Consider the following 23,403-nt stretch of genomic DNA (forward strand, 5'->3'; position numbering starts at 1 on the left):
TTGTACATTAGCTAACATGGCATTAGTTGTCCGCGAGGATGAGCATGATGTCACCATTCCACCCCTCCTCCAAGAAACTGTTGGGTGTTCGCACCGAACACTGAAGCAAAGATAACGCAGTCACAGTTAAAAGTCTGTGCTCTTTCTACTCATCTGGTGGGGCATGCATGATGTAGAAAAATATTTAACATTTTAAACTCTGCAATGTGGCAACCAGTTCAGGGTGTACCCCACTTACTGCCCAAAGCCATCTGAGATAGGCTCAAGCACCCCCTGCGACTCATATGAGGAATAAGCGGTCAAGAAAATGGATGGATGGAACTCTGCAATGTCACTTTAAGCTTTTATTTATTTTGAATCAAATCACTAATTACCATACTTTTTAGGGCTGGGAATCTTTGACTGTCTCACGATTCGATTCAATTACGATTTTTGGGTCTACGATTCGATTTATTATCGATTTTCGATTCTCGATTCAAACGATTTTTGATTCAAAATGATTTGATTGACAAATGATTTCTGCTTCAATTTACACATATGCACAACATTGTCATGATCTACTCCAGTCTGCTTTGCAAGACAAAATGACGAATAGAGACATTAGTGTCTTTTTTTTTGTTTTTGTTTAAACATTTATTAATTTTGTATTGTAAGTGCCTTTTTCCACAAAAACAGCATGTGGGCTACAACTGCTTTTCCCCCCTTCTTCATTTCTAATTTAAATAAAATTGATTTTTGGATATTAATGTCGATTCAATTCGATTAATAAATTAGAATCTCAATTCTTTTATGAATCGATTTTTTGGCACACCCCTAATACTTTTGAATAAATGTCACTGTGGGTTACAATATTAAATATACTTTCCAGGAATAAAAAGTTTTTTTTTTGTTTTTTTTTAATAAAAACTACTTCTGCTAGTAACGCTTGGTATAAAAAGCTGGACGACCACCACTCACTAGGATCATGTACATTCCATTTGTCGTTAGGACAGCAGTATAGGAATGCACATTTCATTTCCAAAATTAGTGTGTGCCTTTTAAGCATTAGTGTTAATGACATCATGCACGTGTAGCATGCTAATAAAGAAACAGCAGCCAGCAACTAAATTCGCCATCTGCAGTCAAGCTGGCGTTTTATTTTGCAACGTGAGCGAAGAAGAGTAGCACAAAATAACATGAAACACAACGTTAGTGTTGCAAACATAAGCAAATGTGTTGATGTTCTCAATAGAAAGCACTTGTGGTAGCGACGCGTGTGCACGGCTCAGAAACAAACCACCCACTCGCCTCATGGCTCCAATCCTTTAAGGTTTTTTTTTTTTACAATCATCATCCTGAATGAACAGGCTCATCCCCGTCTCTCGCCACACTTCCACTAGACCAGCGTCCTTGTGTGTGGTGTGTTCCTTATAAGGCCCGAATCTCAACACAAAATGACACCAAAAATAAGCACATTTCCACAGAGCAACTTTGTTTTTCATCTCCTGCAGTGCAACAAAAACAATAAATAGGCGTCCTCTGGTATTATATTTCTATACACGTTCTGGTTTCTACATGAGCACGCAGCTCTTGGCCCGGTCCTTCCTCAGGACGGGCGCTTGGTCCGCGGGCTCAATCCGACCCGGCAGCGGCGGGAGGGCCAGCTGCGACGTGCGCTTCAGCCCCCGGCGGGAGGCGCTGCGTTTGAGCGCCGGCTTGTGCGGCCGGCGCACCGACGCCAACGTGGTGACGTGAAAAACGTCCCGCACGCTGTTCTCCGACACCTTGGACGTGCACTCGGCGTAGGCCACGGCGCCCATCTGCCGGGCGATGGTGCTGCCCTGCAAACACGTCAAAACACAAAAGACAGTTTGATTTTCACGTCAGATATTCGACGCATGACCAAACCACTAGAGCGTAAAAAAGGAGTTTAATTAAGGGCTATACAGATAAAAATCTTGGTTGAAAACAAGTATGTACATATTCAACAAGTGAAATTACACATCCTATTACAAGACAAAAGAAGTAGCTGTTCTAGTATTAAGAGAAAAAAAAGTTATATTTATTGAGAAGTCACAATTTAATAATAAGAATTACATTTTGGAAATAAAAATCAATGTTATGAGGAAAAAGGTATTTTATTTTGACAAAAGTCAAAATGTTTTGGAGAAATGTAAAAAGAAAGAAGGTGAGAAGGCGCATTTTGGAGGAAAAATTAATATTTTAGGAAAAAGTTCACATTTTTCAAGAAAAATATTTTTTTAGGAAAAAGTCCCAATTTTGCGAGAAAAGTTCTGATATTTTGAGAAAAAAAGTCAATGTTTTGATTGAGATATATAATAATATATATGCTTGTATTTTTTGTGCAAAAGCCACAATGTTATAAGGAAAAATGGTAATATTTTTACAAAAAAAAAAAAAGTCTATAGACCAAATTTGGAATTGGTAAACGGAAAAAGCCATAATATTTAAAAAAAAAAGAAAAAAGAAAAAAAAGAGTTGATTCATTTTAATAATATATGTAATTTTTGAGAGCGAAGTCCGAATGGATTGTATGCACAAATAGCCGTGACGTGTTTATGTGAAAATTTATGAGCACACCGCCCTTTCCGGTAGTGGCGATTGTCATTTGTTTTCCTTCAGAGAACCTCACCAGTTGTCAGCATTTTGGAGTATATTTTCGTAATTTTTTCTTATGAGTGTGGTTGTGTGCATTTGTCAAAGCATCGAAGAAGAGGAGAGACGACAGCACATCGAGCAATCACTGCTGTGTGCGCAGATAGACAGGTTTAACTCCTTCCTTGTTTTTTTCCCTCATATGCTGACCACCAGAGACAGTTTGTTGGAACTTATTCACATTCACAAGGATAACTTGATTGCACCATTTGTTAACAGTAGAACCAGAGCTGTATTTTGAAGTTAAACTTTGACATAAGTGGAAAGTCCAAGTAAGCAGTCACCCGAGTGACAGTTTCCAGTGGCATGTTTGATTTCTTAATGTCCTGTTTTTGTTCCTGTGCCGAATGTTAAGAGAGCATAACCCTGAAACAAGCTTTTAGTAGTTGTCATTAATGATCGGCGCGTGAAGACCGGAGGACGCAATGTTCTCCAAGACGACCACATGTTGACAACAAAGTGCAAACAAGTCACTGTGTTGAAGCCATTTATAGACTCCACCAAGGTTACCTTGCTCATTTGTTGGAATTCAATTGAAAGCTGCTGTACAGAGTGACCTCCTCCTCCTCTTCTTTAGTGCCGCTTTCTGTGACCATCAACAGTGTTTCCCATGATTCCTCTCATCACGCGCTCAAGCTTTTTATCTGCACACTTTGATTTTTTTCCCATTCCGGCGGCACGCAACGATCCGCACGTGAGATGCATCCGTGTCCTCGAAGAAAGATGGTGTGGAAACTGCGCGATCAGAGGCAGATTACGGAAGAAACGTGTCGGGTTCAAGCAGCGGCCAGCCCTACTGGCGACTCCTACGCTGTGCTCAGAACTCAATTTGAGATCAACAAAGGGTGAGAACGATTGGATTACGCTACACGGCTTCTGCAATGTGACAGTCACGGGGGGACACTTTATTAGGTACACCTGGACAACAGTGGCGGGAAGTCCACTTTTAGATCTTCTGTGCCTTCAGATATGAATATCCTGATATGAGCCGTTGAGCAGACGATTTGTTGCTTTAACTTGAGAGCAAAGATTTGAAACACAAGCACCATTTGGAACGTTGACAAGCAACAGTTTGGCAGATAGTGAGCAATTCTTAAAAAAAAAAAAAAAGGCTTCAACAGACAAAGTAAACAAAGAATTACATGTTGCGTATTTAACAAGCACATGAGATTGCTAGGGCGTGTCAGGCGGCGGCCAAGGGCAGCGACCTTGGCGGAACGATCCCCGGTTACAGAAGCGAGCTCTTGGGACATGGAATGTTACCTCTCGAGCAGGGAAGGAGCCTGCGCTGGTCTGTGAGCCCAAGAAGTTCCAATTCAACTCAGTTGGGCTCGCCTTCACGCTAGTGTTGTTCCGATACCGATACTGGTATCGGCAGAGGCGCCGATACTGCATTAAAACAGTGGTATCGGTATCGGTGACTACTCACAAGTCACATGCCGATACCATTAATCCCCACGCTAATATAGGATTTTGGACATTCAATGATATGTGACATGTTCACTGCATGCCGATCTAAGATATCCTATTGGCCCTTGAATGCGCTGAACTAATGGGTATCGGTATCGGGGGCCAAAAACGGTATCGGAACAACACTACACACACAGCTTGGACTCTGGTACCAATCAATCAATCTTGAGAGCGGTTGGACTGTTTTCCCACTCTGGAGTTGCCCATGGTGAGAGGCGCAGAGCAGGTGTGGACATACTTATTGCGCCCCAGTTTGGCGCCTGTACGTTGGGGTTCACCCCGGTAGACGAGAGAGTAGCCTCCCTCCACCACCGGGTCCTGACTGTTGTATGGGCCTGTGCACCAAACAGCAGCTCGGCATAGCCACCCTTTTTTGGAGTCATTAGAAGGTGTGTGCTGGAGAGCGCTGCCCCGGGTGACTCCCTCGTTCTGCTGGGGGACTTAAACGCCCATGTGGGCAATGACAGTGAGTCCTGGAGGGGTGTGATTGGGAGGAACGCCCCCCTCCAATCAAAACCTGGCAGACCCCCACGTATTGTGAGGGTTTGCTGAGAACGACTAGCAGAATCCCCCGTCAGAGTTTTGTGGCGGCAATCTCCAAACCTGCTGGTGGACACCAGCGGTAAAGGATGCCGTCAAGCTGAAGAAGGAGTCCTGTCGGGCCTTTTTGGCCCGTGGGACTCCGGAGGCAATTGACAATATCGGCTGAGGTATGGGTGGGTGGGGGGTTGGGTGTTGGGGGTCGGGGTGTGTTCGGGGGTTTGGGGGCCGGGGGTGGCGGGGCCTGGGTCGTGGTGGGTGGCGGGTTTGGGTGGGGTGCGGGGGGGTCGTGGGGGTATGGGGGCTGGGGACCGGTGGGGCGCTGTGGGGGCCCGCCGGGCCTCGTTCTGCGGCCTTGGGCTCGGGGGTGTGGGCCGGGGCTGGGGCGAGGGTGTTCCCGGCGTCTGGGTCGGCTCGCCGACCGGTGTCCGCTCGGGTGGCTTGGGGGTGGCCTTGGTGCTGCCGCGGCCTGGGGATTCCGGAGGGGTGCGGTGCTCGCTTTGCTGGACCGCGGTTAACGGCTTCTTTCTTTGGTGGTGGTCCTTATGCATGCCAGATCCATCGCGCCAGCATCTACTGAAACTCAAACAGAAGTTGCCTCTCCCTCCCACAGCCCCTTGAATCAGTGGGTGCTGGTGTCTGTGGATCTCACTTTGCTTTATCTATCCTTCCCTCCTTCCTCTCTTTAGTTTTTCCTCTGGACACTTGAGATCTCAATTTATTGGAAGTTTGAGGTTTCTGGGGTTGGCATAAGACTCTGGTTTTGTAACCACGCAGGAGGGGTTTGGTTGGTGCGGGATTTCACTTTGATGGATTGGATGTACTGGCTTCTATGGATCTCACGCTACCTCATCGATCCTTCCCTCCTTCCTCTCTTTATTTTTTCCTCTGGTCTCTTGAGATCTCGCTAATTTGCTGGAATTTAGAGGCTTCCGGGGTTGGCGTAAGACTTTGATTTTGTAACCATGGGGAAGGCAGGAAGTGTTTGGTCGGTGCTGGATTTCACTTTGATTTATCTTTCTTTTCTCTTTATTTTTTCTGACCTTTTCTCTGGTCTCCTGACCATTTGAACCTCACGACTCTGGCAAGATTCTGAAGTACCTGGTTAAGGCGAAGGGTAATGGGATATTTATAAGGTTTTAGGTGAATTAATGAGTATAAATTTATACGTATTTGCACGCACACGCACACGCACGCACGCAAACGCACGCAAACGCACGCACACATACACACACACACACACAAAAAAAAGAGCAATGATGATAAGACGTTGAATCGGTAAGACTACCGAATGAACAATTCTGAGCTCTTAAAAAAAAAAAAAAAAAAAAAAAAAAAAAAAAAAAAAACTTGGGCATGGGAGGAGTTTGGCGTAGTCATAGAAAATAACTTCCAGAAAGTTTCGAGGAAATTCTGGTCCACCATACAGCACCTCAGGTGAGGAAAGCAGTGCACCATTAACACTGTGTATAGTGGAGATGTGGTGCTGCTGACCTCGACTTGGGACGTCACGAGTCGGTGGGGGTAATAGTTTGAAGACTTCTTCAATTCTACCAACACGCCTTCCTTTGTGGAAGGAGAGTCTGGGAACTCTGAGGTGGCCTCTCCTATCTCTGGGGTCGAAGTCACTGAGGTTGTTGGAAAGCTCCTTGGTGGCAGGGCCCTGGGGGTGGATGAGGTCCTCCCGGAGTTCCAAAAGGCTCTGGATGTTAATGGGCTGTCGTGTTTGGACGCGGAACAGTGGACCAGCTCTACACCCTCGGCAGGGTCTTTGAGGGTGCAGGGGAGTTCGCCCAACCACATGTGCTTTGTGGATCCCAGGGGGTCTTGTGGGGGGTGCTTCAGGAGTATGGGGTACCGAGCCCCCTGATACGGGTTGTTCAGTCCCTGTACGACCGGTGTCAGAGTTTGGTCCGCATTGCCAGCAGTAAGTCGGATTTGTTTCTAGTGAGGGTTGGACTCCGCCAAGGTGGCAACCAAGTCCAACCTACCTTTTGTCACCAATTCTGTTCATACCTTTTATTGACAGAATTCCTAGGTCCAGTTAAGGCATTGAGGGGGTCCGTTTTGGTGGCCTCAGCATTGCATCTCTGCTCTTTGCAGATGATGTGGTGCTGTTGGCTTCATCAAGCCGTGACCTCCAACTCTGTCACTGGAGCGGTTCACAGCGGTGTGAAGCAGTTGGAATGAAGATCAGCACCTGCAAATCTGAGACCATGGTCCTCAGTCGGAAAAGGGTGGCGTGCCATCTCCGAGTTGGGGATGAGATGCTGCCCCAAGTGGAGGAGTTTAAGTATCTTTGGGTCTTGTTCAAGAGTGAGGGCAGGATGGAGCGGGAGCTCGACAGGCGGATGGATCGGTGCAGTGGCTGCAGTGATGCGGAATCTGTATCGGTCCGTTACGGTGAATAATTGCGGTATGTTCCTACCCTCACCTATGGACACGCTGGAGAGACTTTTGCCGCTTTTCCATTAGCTCCACACAGCACGCTACCACACCACACTGCACAAAAACAATACTACACGGCCTCCATTGCATTTCCATTACTTCAGACAGGCGGCGGGAAGGGGGCGGGATCATTTGAACTGTCCAAGCCAAGCTTGCACTCCCGCAGTCCGTGCGGATCTGCCATAACATTTCACGAGTGGCAAGTCGCGTCAACATTGAACCATTTTACAATTTCACGTCTATGGATGAAATATTGCGATCTTGATTTAATGACCAGCTCATGAAGCTATTTCTGAATGGAGAGCTCAGCCTCATTCATTCAACTGCCGCTGGAGCTCTCATTCAAGTGAATGGGAACACACGACCAGGCGAGAGATGTGCATCGATTTTTTTAAACCACAATCATTACAAATCCATCCACAAGTACCTTTCAAATTGTAAATATAGTTCCAGGTTGTTGTAAAACATTATTATATTTATTGTATACACTGTATTTTTATGACTTTGGCGAAGACCGGCGGGCGCTTCTTGCCTCACTTGCATAAAATAAGGAAATGGGCATGCTCCTTGGCATTGCTTGCTGCTTTGCTGTCGGCCAATTAGATGACAGTGTCGACACGGCCCCACTTGGCCCCAGAAGACCGGTGCTGCAGAACCACCTCCGAGATGGTTCGAAAAAACGGTTCCGTTGTAACCGCTCGACGCTGAAAAAGTCCCACGGAGACGTGAACATCCGGGGACAAAAAAAATGCCGCTTCAGTGTGGAACTGGTCCGGTGGAAAAGTGGAACTCCTTGGGATCTCGCCAGAGGAGCTGGTTGAAGTGGCTTGGGAGAGGGCGATTTTTTTTCCATATTTTTTTTAAACAAGGTAAAAATGAAATGACAATGTATTTTTTGTATTTTTTTAAGAATAAACATTATAATATCAAAAATTATAATTTTGAGAACAAAGTTGGAATATTGTGACAAAAAAGTTCTAATACGATAAAAAAGGGAACTCATTCAGTATAGTCACAGTATTACGACAAAAAAAGTCATATTACGAAAAAAGTCGTAATATTCGTGAGAAAATAATACATTGTACGTGATGATTTTAGGTTTCAAGAAAAAAAGGTTTAATTTCAAGAAAAGCTCCAATATTATACACTAGTTATTAAACAGTAACAAAAAAGTTAAGAGAACTGTCATAACTTTGTATGAAAAAGTCACAGTTAAGAAAAAGAAGCGAAGAATTTTTCCAAGAAGAAATTTGTGACTTGTAAAGGTGGAAGTTTTGATCCGGCTCTTGTAATGTTGTTCTCCTCCTTCCTGTTAGACACACCCGAGCATGTAACACCATCTTTTGTTTACATGTCTTATTTACGAGAGCGCTCTGTTTCCCAGCTGCTGATGTTTTGTTTTTTTTGTTGAAGGCTGCATCAACTTGGACAACGCAGCAGACGGCTTTTTGTTGTGTGACAGCTTTTGTGCGGCGCGCAACAAACGGAACAAGCTGATTAAAATTCACAGACTCGCCGAGCGGTTTATCAGGCCTCCCTCGGCCCGGCGCGGAGGTCGAAGAGGCCGTATTCGCTCATTTGTCAACGTCTATTTTCTAGTGTTGAAACATGCAAATACGCGTGCGTGTCCACAGTCCTGAGGTCAGCGAAAACTCCAACTCAAATGTACCGAGTCCAGCGATCTGTCAACATTCTCACATTCTGCTGAAAACAAAGAACACTTGATTTTATTTTCGTATTCTTGGCTTTTAGTTGTGTTTTTGGCTCATCATTCTTTTGCAAGACTTCTGACCTGCCGCTGAAACGGTTTGACACTGGGAAGCACATTTCTCTCTAGAATAGCGGGTCGATAATCTTGAGATTTGATTGTACTCTGCAGAAATCCAAGACGTACTGTGCCACATTTAGTAAAGCAGACCCAGAACATAACAGAACCACCTCCATTTGTCACAGTAGGGACAGTGTTCTTTTCTTGGTATGCTTCGTTTTTGCATCTGCGAACATACAGTTGATGTGTTGGACTCTTTTGTTAACATTTGTGATTTTGTGTAATCAATCTGTTCAATTTTTCATCTGTTTTCCTCCTGCGGCCATGCCCAGTGAGGATGGGTTCATTGGATTTTACATGTGCCACTGTTGTCACAGGAACATCAAAATGCTTGGAAATTGGCTTACAGCCTTTACCTGGAACACGCTTGTCTATAATTGTCTTTCCAATCATGAGTCATAACTCACCTGTCAAAATTCACTTTCTCTGGTCTGTATATCGACACCTGTGATGCTAATTGGATGACACAACTTGGTTGAACAGTATTTTCTTTTCTAGAGGTACAATCCTTTTTGTCCAGGCCTGTTTCACGAGGTTTGTGTATTATCATTCACAATTTCAAAAGAAATACCTAATTTTGATTGGTTAATGTTCATATAATGATATGTTTTACTCCTTTTGTCAGATTCAAGTTAATCAGTGTGGCCACTTTCAATTTTTTCAATTGAGGTCTGCCTGAGAGGTCACGCGGCCTTGTTACCTGCTCGTGGGTGACGGGGATGAGGCGCAGCTTGGAGAGTTCCCTCAGCGTGTTGACGTCCGTCCTCATGTCCAGCTTGCAGCCCACCAGGACCACTTTGGCGTTGGGACAAAACTCTTGTGTCTCCCCCTGCCACTGTGCACACAAACAACAACAACAACACACACCGTTTAATTTTGGTCTTTTGGTTGTTTTTCCCCATTCGGACAGTCCTTGATTCTGTCAAACAATCAAAGGATTACACTTGGAATGGAAGGGTACCAAAAGTAGGGCTGAACAATTTTGAAAAATATACTTGTGATTTTATTTTTTTTGGTCCCTCAAAATTGTGACTGTCATTTAAATATGAAAAAAAGAACTGCTATTCACTAAATTGTGATTTAATAAATAGCGGACAACCAATATGCCGGGTATGACTGCATCTCATACTCTCTCTATTGGTCAAAGCGAGTAGGTATTAAATATATTGCATTAAAGAGGGCCAAAAAGTGGCGCCTATTCCATTTGGTAGCACATTTGTCCAGGGCCGGCCTAGGCTCCAGGCGAGCTCGGCGGTCGCCTAGGGCGCCATCTTGTGGAGGGGGCGCCAAATTGCAGAAAGGAAAAAAAAATAAAAATAAAATAAAAAACTAACACAAAAAGCCCTCCCCCCCTCTCGCGTTTTCAAACATAAAATGTGTTATATAGCAAATATATTTTATTAAGTTCCTTTTTTTTATTACTTCTTTTTCAAATAAATGACTGTGAGTTTGACTGTGAGGACCTGCTGTCCTGGCGCCCTGAACCCCCCGGGTTTTCACCGGATGCGGTTGCGGTGCGGTTGCGGTGCGGTTGCGGTGCGGTGCGTCTTGACTGCGTGCTCCGGTCGCGTCAATTTTTTGGTCAATCCACACCGGCTCCGCACAGCTGCGGTCCGGCAGCTCCGTCGCCGCCCACTTCCCAACGTGTCTCGCGGGACCGCGCGCGCGCGATCATGTCGCATTTCACAACGACAAACATACAGAAAGTCTGTGCTCAAAAGAGAAGCAGAAAGAGAGGTGGACTTCTTTTGATTGAACCTTTTCTTCTTCTTCTGCTATGAGATTCCATGCAGCATCCTTTTTTTGGTTGTCCTTATAAAAAGGATGTGCCGTGTCATATATTATTTTGTGGTTTTCCACCTCCAATATAAACCTCTCCTCGTCCATGTTCGCTGGTGTCTAAACCGTGAATGAGCACATGGCCCGGCGACGCCCACATCACGTTTTGCTGATAAGCTTGCGAAATAGGAGCTGGCGAGTGTTTTATTCTGAAAGGTAACCGGAAATTTATTTTGAAACTGCGTCGGTCTTCCTGTCCCGCTCTATGTGTTTTGTGCTAGCTTGCCATTTGCCGGAGGCCTACCGCTGCGGCGTCCGGCAAAAATAGAAAATAGGTCTATCCTTGCCGAAGGCCTGCGGCACGCCGCAGCTGAGACGCAGTCGACACGCAACGCACCCGCAAGCGGTGTAAACTGCACCATTCGAATGAATGGAATCTAATTGCTTGCGTCGCCGGACCGCACCGCAACCGCACCGCAACCGCATCCGGTGAAAACCCGGGGGTGAACCTGACCCACTGCTGCCGATTACAATGAATGAAAGGTAGGGGGAGGGGTCGTATATCATCTCAGAGTGTAGTGGCAGCACTTTAGAAAGATAGATAGATGGTTGGCACACTTGTGTTGTTTATACATTGACATCGACAACAATGAAAAGGTCCAAGCCTTCAGGTGCTGCATTAAGAAAGCGGCGAAATGAGGAGGAGGAAAAACGGGCCCAGGGTAGAGGTATGTATGTCGGTCAATCATCATTGTTTATAAAATAAACACGAAAATAGCGTTAGCTTCTTAGCTTGCTTGTAACTTGTTTACCATTACATCACCATTGCACCATTACATCCATGCTAGTAGCTACTTTGCACACAAGAATGGGGCAACGCTTGCTGAGTTTAAACTAAAACAGCCAGTAAGTCCAGATACCTGCAAATGGATTTGCACAAGTCATTGTTTCACATAACCACATTAATTTATTAATTTATTGAAAATAAGAATTATGTGCTGGTTTAATGTAAACATCGATATAGTAAATGCATTTTTTTTTTTTAACTAGATGCGCTGAGAAAATATTTGCAGCCACAACAAGCACCTGCAGAAGCTGTGGTAAACAATCCTTCAGTGTCATCTTCACCAAAGGCTACTGAATGTAAGTGCATGGATGGTGCATTTAATACAAACAGCCATAATTTCTTACACTGTATTCTATCATAATGCAAATGGATTTGCTTTCCCTGCTTTAACACCAAAATAATTTGAAGTGATGTATTTTGTTTAATGTACAGCTGAAGCAACGGCCAGTCGAGCACCATTCAGAAGTACTTTGATTGACACAAAGCTCGATCTTCTAGATCCAGGTGACTATTTCAGTTATATCAGCTATTGCTGCATCATGTACAGTGCTCAGCATATATGAGTATACCACCTTTGAAAAATTTAAAGATTTTGTTCAATATCTCCCCACGACCCTTGTGAGGAATAAGCGGTCAAGAAAATGGATGGATGGATGTTCAATATCTCAATAAACATAAGAACAATTTCCAAAATATTGACAAAATGTTTTCTGTAGAATATGCACTTGACTCACAACATGAAAGTAAGGTTGTAATAGGATGCATAGATTACAAAATCTTCAATTTAATCAAATTAACTAATGCAAAAAAAAAAAAAGCAACCCACAACAAAAATGACTACATCTAGTATTTTCTATGAGCTCCATGACTGTTATGGGGAGCAACATGTCTGCTAGGCCTGGAATTAACAAGCCTTTTTCTCGGGGTCTACTTATTTGTGCAATATGTACTCTAATAAATTAAAAACAAAACAAAAAAAAACTCTTAGCAGAGATGCAGTCATTTCTTACCTGGCCAAAATCCAATATGTCAAGCATGGAACTTTTATAGTTTTTCTAGAGGAGAAAAAAACTTCGAGAAATCTATCCCAACATGTGGGTAGCACTCAGAGTGGCCGCTACCATATCAGTGACTGTAGCATCAGCTGAGAGATGCTTTTCCAAGCTTAAACTAATAAAAACTATTTAAGGTCTACCATGTCACAAGAACGGCTAACTAGAGTGGCACTTATCAGCATCAATCAAGAAGTATCCAGGCAGCTATCCTTTGACGCACCAATTGATGCCTTTGCTGCAAGGAGGTCCCGGCGTGCACTATTTTAAGTATTTGCCGTTATGTTCCTAAGTTATCTAGTGAAGTTTTTTTGCACACTATTCACATTATCTGTGAATCACCTTATTGCCAAAGTTTTACGATATATCGACGTTTGTATATTGATACATTTAATATTTTTTGTATCTTACACAATTATTAATGTACATAGTGAAAATATTTTGAGGTTTTAAATACTGTAATTTTTCAAAAATTGCAATAAAAAGTTGCATTGCATTGTACTTCTGTTATTTTTCTTATTTTTATTTGTTTGTGGAATTTGGTATTTATTGCGTGGTGTGCTATTAAATATAATATATCTCTAATTTTTTTTTTTTTTATTTATTTTTTTATGGGATTGGGGCGGGCTACCATGTACATTTTCGCCTAGGGTACCAAATCATGTAGGGCCGGCCCTGCATTTGTCCTTGGCAGAGGTCTGTGTGTCATCCAAGTGCACTGCAAAATCAAATTAGCTTGAACGGAAATGCCATATGTCAGATAATTAATTGCCAGTTCTATCACAAGTGCAGTAATCGATCAATATTTTCCTCAATAAACAAATTCATTGAGACGAGTGGCATGTCCGGCTTGCAGGTCTGACTTGGGTTTCCTCCCAGATTCCAAACGTGTTTGGTTCTTTGAATACAGTGGTGAGATACATTCACCACATTCATATCTCAAATCATATTTTTACACTGAAATGAATGGCAATGCCAATAATCTATTCCAGCCTTCCCTCCATAAAACAAAACAAAAAAAATTGTTGATTGGAAATTGTGTGTGCGTGTGTGTGCCCATGCATGTGTATGTATGTCAAATGATGCTAGTGACGCTCAGCTGAAACAACAGTTTGCTGAGTGTGTCACACGAATGCATAAGAACACAGAATAGCATGCGATGTTTTGCATGACGTGACCATCGTCAGACAAACCTTTGGACTAAAAAAACCCAAACAAAAACACTGACTTCTGGAGCCCCGCCCCTGCCCTGAAAACAAGCACCAATCAAATTCTTTGATTGTTTAACTCTTGTTCCTCAGCGGCGGCCTTGCTTGTCAACACAAGTCAAAAGTCTAATTTGGGACGGCCGTCGTCGCAACAGGTTTTGAAGGCGACCCTGAAATGAGATTAACAGGGCGACAGCTAGGGGTCAGGGGTCACGGCAACCCCGTTACCTGCACCTCCCCTGTGTGAAGGAAATTCATGGAAAAACCAAAAGCTTGACCTTGGATCTGTTTGGCCTTGGTGACAGGCTCCACTGAGGCTTGTCCAGATATTTGAGGGTGTCCTGGGTTCAATCTACAAAGACTGCAGACAATGTGAAGCCCACTAAACAACAGTGAGCCCTTAGACACAAATAGACGCTCATGTACCAGTACACTGTACAACTGTGTTAATTTCCTGTAACTCAAGGGACATTATGGACTATATGCACAAAGCACTAACACATTCGATGTCTTAACGCACTTAACCTCCCGGTGCGAGGAGACTTCAGCGGAGCGCACTGTTGATGTGATGTAAAACTTGAAGCCTAAATCCTTAACCCGCTCAAAAAGAACAGGGGCCCCACCTCCCTACTAACAGTCAGACGGTAAGGCCGAGGTGTTGCATCTTTCAGATGGAACTGCCAGATAACTGTTCATAATGTTATATGTTATAATGTTGTAATTTTCCATTTGTTTTTTTTTTTAAATGATACTTTATTGGATAATAATTTATTAGTACATTAACGTGATGTAATTAATAGGGAGTAGACTAGATAAGTTATTGTGCTTCTTCGTACTCGTTTTGAACATGTAAATGATAACATTATTAGCGAATTATTTTTCTTTCTTCAATTTTTTTTTTCAATTTCATTTTAACGTCAACATATATTTTGTTATGTGTTTACAGTATATGTTCAATGACCAACCAACCAACCACAACTCTCAGTACAGCTCTGCTTCAACTGTTAAACGGGGCCCTTGTGTGGTCAACGGATGAATGGATGAACTAGTGTTGTTCCGATACCGATACTGGTATCGGCAGAGCTGCCGATACTGCATTAAAACAGTGGTATCGGTATCGGTGACTACTCACAAGTAACATGCCGATACCATTAATTCCAAAGCTAATATAGGATTTTGGATGCAGCATCTTGTCTTGGTCGTGCACGACATTCACTGATATGTGACATGATCACTGCATGCCAATCTAAGATATCCTATTGGCCCTTGAATGCTGTGAACCACTGGCAGGACAGTTTTTTCATGTTGAGAAAAAACAAAAAAACTTGGGTATCGGTATCGGCTGATTACTGCAAAGCTGGGTATCGGTATCGAGGGCCAAAAAACGGTATCGGAACAACACTAATGATAACATCAGTCGGAAGAAAATGCCGAGAACACACTTTAGTGTGGTATCTCGAACGACAATTATCCCTGCGAATGTTAACACACTCTTGTCCGCTGGTTAGCATAAGAGAAAAAACAAGGCCGAGTTAAACGTATCTATCTGCGCACACAGCAGTGATTGCTCGATGTACTGTCGTCTCTCCTCTTCTTCGATGCCTTGACAAATGCACACAACCACACTCATAAAAAATGGCACGGCAATATGTGCATAGAGTCAATTGATTTGTAATCACTGCTTTGTGTTTGACTTTTGAGGCATGCGTTCGATTTTGAATGAATAGCACAACCTTAGCCTGGGACAAGTTTCTCCAAAAGCAAGATGATTTACGATGTGTGACCGTGACCAATCCTACCTTCCGGGCCGCCGCCACCATCTCTGCTCTTCAGTAGGAATTTTGCCCTTTTTTTTTTTTTCAAGCTTATTAAGTGTGACGCTTGTGTGCAGCCTCGCTTTGATACGCATTCTCAAGGCTGATTTGTGTATTGTTATACCCCCCCGACCTTCCATTCTGCAGAGCATTGAAGGTCAAGTGGATATTTGGTTGAGATAAAAAGGAGCAGTAAGGCTGCCATTCGTTACTACACTACCGAGCCACATGTGCGGGGAACAAACCGCTGACCTTTTTAATGACGCTGTCCAGAGTCTCGGGGCGGCTGATGTCGAAGCAGATGAGGACGGCGTCGGAGTCGGGGTACGCCAGCGGCCTCACATTGTCGTAATAGGACGATCCTGCGGATACACACACATACACACATATGTTGAGAAAAAGGTCAGGACCAGCAGCAAGAAATAAACACGCAAGCTCGTTCAGAAGCCCCAGCGGAGTGTTCATCCTCTGGCCATATGGAGAATTATGTCCATTAGGAGGTTATGTGAAAGTCAACAGACCCTTTCCAAGTTGTTTTCATTTGTCAATCTAGAACTAGATGAATCCATACAAAGCTTATCATTAAAAAAAAATAAAAAATCAGGCCATTTTTACATCAGATTTTCCCAAATTTCTTACGGGAAAAGTGAACCCCTGAAATAAAACAGAGTAAAACTATTCATACCACAGACACACCACAGAGGGAACAAGAATAAGATGTGATGGATGACCTGCATTTACAATCCAACATTTGTTCCATAAAATTGTTATGTACATTTTTCTTTTGGTCCAATCAGATTTCAGCCTCATTGTGTTGCCATGTCAAATTAATCTGCCCAGAGCAGCTTCAACAATATTAGCAATGGGACTGTTACTTTAAGCAGTCAGATTTCAAAATCATCAGCATTTTTCCATCCTCTGACTAGTTGGTCAGAGGAAAACTTGTTACAGCCAACTTTGGCTGTCAAAACATATCTGTAGCAACTGTAGATATTGTTGGCATTAATTGCTGATCTTGACACTTTGCTTCTATGCCATTTCCATGTTCCACTTAAATAAAAAGCCAAAGAAAAATCTAAATGCCTTTGCGTATTAATCCTTCAGATGAAGCTTTAAAAGCCACATTATCAATGGTCCGACAGTTCGCACACTTCCTCTACCTCACACTTTCCCCTCCCCCAAATAATGTAGAATTGCTTTTTATGTGCGCAAAACATTTTTTTGCACTTAAAAGATTGTTTATTTTTTTTTTGTAATTGAATAAAAGCTTCTTTGTGTACGTAGATCATGTTTTATGTGTTTACGTGGTTTTGGCATGATTCTAACTCCATAGACTCCTGCCTGAACCAAAGTGTGTCACTAGGTAGCCTACCGTTTTAGCCAAGTGAAGTGCTGAATAACAGTTTAAGTCTATATCGCCATAATTGAGTACTACAAATTTTTTAGTCTTTGCACCTTTACAGCAATTATCTTCAAACGTACCATTTACTGTCTCAGTCTCAGAGTTACCAACTACATGCCACAGGGATGAAATTTGAAGCATATTTCTACAGAACATTTTTCTTCAAGTCCTAATTGTAGCACTGCAACTCGTTCTCATGGTTTGGACAGGCACAAGGGTGGTCTCCTATTATCAAAGTAAGAATGTGGAGTGGTTTCACAAAGTGAGGCCGTAGCGGTGCGAATGCCGCCCAGCTTTTGTTCCTCATCATCTGGAGAGAGCAGCACAAAGGCTAAACTGAAAAGGTTGAAGCCCTGAGAGGCATTGCTCAAACAAATCTTGCCTGGTTCTCAGAAATACTGACAATTGCCTCACATTTGCACTCATTCTGGCAATTTGCTCAAATCGGAAGCGTTGGATTTTCTCGAATTAGACACAAACAGAGCAGAGAAGGAAGATATTCTCCATTTATGACCTTATTTCAGATATTTTTATGTTGACAGCTACAAGAATGTGTTGCGATGAATGAGTTTTGTCTTGTGCCAACCTAGAACACACAACCTGGCCCAGTGAAGTGCGTTCCCCCCCCCCCCCCCCCCCCCCGAGTTCATTTGCTAATCATTTCACAACATTTGCAAGGCAATGGGAAGCTTGGTTTCAAAAACACATGTAAAGTGATTCTTTTTGTTAGTATGAGCTAGGGCTGCACAATATATCGAAAAATTATCGATATCGCGATATTGGCCCTTGCAATATGCATATCGCAAAGGCATGCAATAAGTTTTATATGGAATTTTATGCTTTTTATATGAATTTGACCACTCAGATGCTAACTAAAATGTGCATCGCCATTCAATAGTTGAAAATGATCAAGACATAATTACAATTAATTAACTAAGATTACATTAAGGTTGCTTATTTTGCCACATGAAAAATGTTTTTCTTTCATTAGGTAATAAAAATGACATTTCTTTAGGTACATGTTAAATATCGCAATAATATCGATATCGCTATGTTCAGCAAGTATATCGCATATCGCATGTTTTTCCAATATCGTGCAGCCCTAGTATGAGCACTATGCAAGGAAACTATTATGTTTACAGAGAAACTTCTTTTTATTTCATGTTATCAAAGCAGGTAGTGTAAATAATATACTAAAAAAAACGTACTTGACGCACATATTTGTTGATGGCAGTGAGCAGTGGATTGATTTGACTAATTGATTGATTTTTTTTATTGAACATATAAACAAGTAGCAGAAAAAATATTTAAAAAGAAAAGGAGAACCTTATACAATCATCAATTAATCATAGTTTACATGTTCAAAAGGGAGTAGGAAGAAGTTAAAAACTTATCTAGTCCTACCCCTTATACATTGTATATTTAGACTTATTTCATTATTGATACAATACTAGGTTATTAAAAAAAAAAAATAAAAAAAAAAAAAATGTATAAACCTGGTCAGGTATACAAATGCACTTAGACATGCGTACATTTGCCAGCAACATATGTACATGAAATTCCTAGACATATACCATAATACTTTTATAAATCATATACTAATACTCACATATCCAATTTTCATGCTCTTGTCCGACACAAGTAATTTTTTTAAACTTTGCTTTTCAACATTTTTTTTTTTTTCATTAAATTCAATTCAGTTGGATTCTTGTTGATGAATATACTGTAAACGTTCACAGTTGTGAATAAATTAAGTCCAGATTTCGTACTGTTTTATAGGGCTGGGTTAATTAAAAAAAAAGAAAAAAGAAAAAAAAAAGAATCAAATAATCGATATCGAATCGATTTTTCTTTTCGAGCCTGATCGATTCATAAAACCATGTATTGATTTTATTATCTTTTCCCATAAATTCATAAGAAAATTGAATTTTAATGGCTGATTTTTTTTGTTGTATCTTAGTTTTCTTGGAATTTACTGTTCACATGAATTTAAAGTATTTATAAAGTATTTCCTTACATTTATGAAATATCTGACTTACTGTACATCAAGACAATTCATAAACTTTAATTCATATTTACAATTATTAAATTAGAATTATGTGTATATTGTCATCTCATCCTTGCTGATACCAATATTTTTGTAACACTTACGGGATTATTACATGTTACGGTGTTAGTTTCATGAATAAAATAAATAATTTAACCAGTTACTGCCGCTGCAAAATTTTATTTGGAATTTAATGTTTGTGGAGTTTAGCATGTTCTTGATATTTGAGAAGAACTGCTGCTCCATAATTAATCAATATTGGATTGAAGTAAAAAGAATCGAATAAAAAAAAAATCTAAATTGAATCGAACTGAACTCTTGCGCATCAAAATTGAATCGATTGAGGGAATTATAATTGATACACAGCCCTCCTATTTTACATCCAGGATTTCAATCGGTACTTCTACTTTTACCCAAGAATCTTTTAGTACTGCTAATATCAGTACTTAAGTACAGTTTACTTCCACCACCTCTACTCTCCTCCTCTCCATTCTCGGAGTGGCCAATCAGACTCCTTTTTGGACAGCAACAGCATCAATATTGTGAGCGTACGCCGCATGCGTCAACCTGCTGCTCACTAGTCAACTCGTTAAAGCATATTTTTCAGTCGGAGGCGCACAAAGGCAAGCGCAGCCTGTCTGGAGCATCCCTGCGTTCTCTTTTGTGAGTGACAGAATAAGACGACAACAATGGCGAGCATGCGGCAACGTCACTCAGAGCGCCGAATGCCCCCCAAGGGTGACCTGCTATTGCTCCCCGCTGAGAACAATGCAGCAAACAGCCTGGAACGCGCTCACAGGCTGCACGTTAAACATGGATGCCTTTCAGCCTCAGGGCGAGGGGAGATGGTGAGTTTGTAGTGCAAAGTAACACAGGAAAATGTTGCTTTTCAGCAGCAATTAAAAACTCAACTCAATATTTTGTTGAAAACAACATAAATGGGAGAGTCTGCATCAGAAGCATAAATCTATCTTTTGCGCGAAAGGGTTCGTATTATTCGTGGATACGTGTTATACACTGAATTTTAGGGTGTATATATAACAATATCAATATTTGGTGTTTGGATGTCACCCGTAAGTGATAAAAGTAGTATATGACACAATATAGTTTGTCGTACCCAGAAAGCATTGCATAGATTTGCTTTGAATGAAGTAATTGTGTTTAAGACAGCTTGATTGCGGTGTTTGTTGCCATTCAGTAGGACCAGTCAAGGACACCGTGGACATCGGTCTGCATGCGAAGCAAGCCAGGCAGCAAGCGATGACAGAAGCTAGCAGGGAATTAGGCAAAATCATGCAAATGGAGCGGGCGGCACTTTTAAAAGCTGTTTATATGTTTAAATTTAGAGGCTGTTAACGAGGCCGTCGGGACGGATGCATCAGCCCCCGACATCAAAATGATTGGCAGGTCACGGTCACGACGGGCCTTCGTCTCAGCAAGAAAACCACTCACGCTATTTCCCCTACGGGTGACCGGGGAGCCGCCTCAGCACTTTTGGCAAAGTCAGACAGAAAGTCCTCGGAGTCCTCAAATAGAAGCCAATCATCAGAAGCATGGGCAATTAAAAAAAAAAAAAAGAATTCCATCCATCTTCTACCGCTTATCCGAGTCGGGTCGCGGCGGCAGCAGCTTTAGGAGGGAAACCCAGACTTCCCTCTCCCCAGCCACTTCAACCAGCTCCTCCGGCAGGATCCCAAGGTGTTCCCAGGCCAGCCGAGAGACATAGTCTCTCCAGCGTGTCCTGGGTCGTCCCCGTGGCCTCCCGCCGGTGGGACATGCCCGGAACACCTCTCCAGGGAGGCGTCCAGGAGGCATCCAAACCAGATGCCCGAGCCACCTCAGCTGGCTCCTCGCGGAAGAGCAGCAGCTCGACTCTGAGTCCCTCCCGGATGACCGAGCTTCTCACCCTATCTCTAAGGGAGAGCCCGGACACCCTGCGGAGGAAACTCATTTCGGTCGCTTGTATCCGGGATCTCGTTCTTTCGGTCACGACCCACAGCTCGTGACCATAGGTGAGGGTTGGAACGTAGATCGACTGGTAAATCGAGAGCTTTGCCTTTTGGCTCAGCTCTTTCTTTACCACGACGGACCGATACAGAGTCCGCATCACTGCAGACGCTGCACCGATCCGCCTGTCGATCTCTCGCTCTACGCTGCCCTCACTCGTGAACAAGACCCCAAGATACTTGAACTCCTCCACTTGGGGCAGGATCTCATCCCCGAAAAGAAAAGAGGACATGCCACCCTTTTCCGACTGAGGACCATGGTCTCGGATTTGGAGGTGCTGATCTTCATCCCAACCGCTTCACACTCGGCTGCGAACCGCTCCAGTGAGAGTTGGAGATCCCGGCTTGATGAAGCCAACAGCACCACATCATCTGCAAAAAGCAGAGATGCAATGCTGAGGCCACCAAACTGGAACCCCTCAACGCCTCGGCTGCGCCTAGAAATTCTGTCCATAAAAGTTATGAACAGAATCGGTGACAAAGGGCAACCTTGGCGGAGTCCAACCCTCACTGGAAACGAATCCAACTTACTGCCGGCAATGCGGACCAGACTCTGGCAACGGTCGTACAGCGACCGAACAGCCCGCGTATCAGTGGGCCCAGTACCCCGTACTCCCGAAGCACCCCCCACAGGACTCCTCGAGGGACACGGTCGAACGCCTTCTCCAAATCTACAAAACATGTGGACAGGTTGAGCGAACTCCCACGCACCCTCGAGGACCCTGCTGAGGGTGTAGAGCTGGTCCACTGTTCCACGGCCAGGACGAAAACCACACTGCTCCTCCTGAATCCGAGATTCGACTTCCCAACGGACCCTCCTCTCCAGAACCCCTGAATAGACCTTACCAGGGAGGCTGAGGAGTGTGATCCCTCTGTAGTTGGAACACACCTTCCGGTCCCCCTTCTTAAAAAGGGGGACCACCACCCTGGTCTGCCAATCCAGAGGCACTGTCCCCGATGTCCACGCGATGTTGTAGAGGCGTGTCAACCAAGACAGGCCCACAACATCCAGAGTCTTTAGGAACTCCGGGCGGATCTCATCCACCCCCGGGGCCCTGCCACCGAGGAGCTTTCCAACCACCTCAGTGACTTAGACCCCAGAGATGGGAGAGCCCACCTCAGAGTCCCCAGACTCTCCAAAACATGCGGCCGCAAATCCGATGACACGACTACAAAGTCGATCATCGAACTGCGGCCTAGGGTGTCCTGGTGCCAAGTGCACATATTGACACCCTTATGTTTGAACATGGTGTTCGTTATGGACAATCCGTGATGAGCACAGAAGTCCAATAACAGAACACCGCTCGGGTTCCGATCGTGGGGACCATTCCTCCAAATCACGCCCCTCCAGGTCTCACTGTCATTGCCCACGTGAGCGTTGAAGTCCCCCAGCAGGACGAGGGAGTCCCCAGGGGGAGCGCTCTCCAGAACACCCTCCAAGGACTCCAAAAAGGGTGGGTACTCTGAATTACTGTTTGGTGCATATGCAACAACAGTCAGGACCCGTCCCCCCACCCCAAGGCGGAGGGAGGCTACCGGGGGGCAATAAGTATGTCCACACCTGCTCTGCGCCTCTCACCATGGGCAACTCCAGAGTGGAAGAGAGTCCAACCCCTCTCGAGAGGACTGGTACCAGAGCCCAAGCTGTGTGTGGAGGCGGGTCCGACTATGTCTAGTCGGAACTTCTCGGCCTCACACACCAGCTCGGGCTCCTTCCCTGCCAGAGAGGTGACATTCCATGTCCCAAGAGCCAGCTTCTGTAGCCCGGGATCGGCCCGCCAAGGTCTCCGCTTTTGGCTGCCACCCAGCCTACTCTGCACCCGACCCCTTTGGCCCCTCCCACCAGTGGTGAGCCCGTGGGAAGGGGGACCCACGTTGCCTCTCCGGGCTCCATGGGCGCAGGTCCGGCCACCAGGTGCTCACCAATGAGCCCCGCCTCCAGGAAGAAAGAATTCTTATATTGAAAGAAAAAAAAAAGAAAAAAAAGAAGATTTAAAAATACAATTTATTTATTAAATATTTATTTATTTATTTATTTATTTATTAATATTCCGACTATTCCCATGGGATGATATTTTATCCTGTCCAAATAACACAATTGGTTTTGTGTTTAAAAAAATAAATAAAAGTGTTTTTTTTTTTACCTGATCAGTCAGTACAAGCTGAGGCATAATCTCACCAACTCTGTCGACATTTTCCACAAAATGTGTGAATGTGTCATCTTGTGTGTCTTCAATCCATCAATGAAGTGGTTTGGAAAGTGGGAAGAAGCATTGAAAATACGAGACAAGCGTGTTTAAAAAAAAT

At 43.6% G+C, this 23,403-nt stretch overlaps 1 protein-coding gene across 1 annotated transcript in view; it reads right to left on the reverse strand.

The window, feature by feature from the left end:
- Positions 1–1,450: 1,450 nt before the first annotated feature.
- The window catches only part of rnd2 (Rho family GTPase 2), a 50,394-nt gene continuing 28,441 nt past the window's right edge, over positions 1,451–23,403 (reverse strand). Inside the window, exons 3-5 of the mRNA XM_077495475.1 lie at positions 15,894–16,003; positions 9,642–9,776; positions 1,451–1,820 (exon numbers count right to left, since the gene is read on the reverse strand). Coding sequence (XP_077351601.1) covers positions 1,551–1,820; positions 9,642–9,776; positions 15,894–16,003 — 515 coding nt within the window. The 3' untranslated portion in view covers positions 1,451–1,550. The remainder of the gene's footprint in view (positions 1,821–9,641; positions 9,777–15,893; positions 16,004–23,403) is intronic.

Source organism: Festucalex cinctus, chromosome 1 (assembly GCF_051991245.1).
Source record: "Festucalex cinctus isolate MCC-2025b chromosome 1, RoL_Fcin_1.0, whole genome shotgun sequence".
Taxonomy (NCBI): domain Eukaryota; kingdom Metazoa; phylum Chordata; class Actinopteri; order Syngnathiformes; family Syngnathidae; genus Festucalex; species Festucalex cinctus.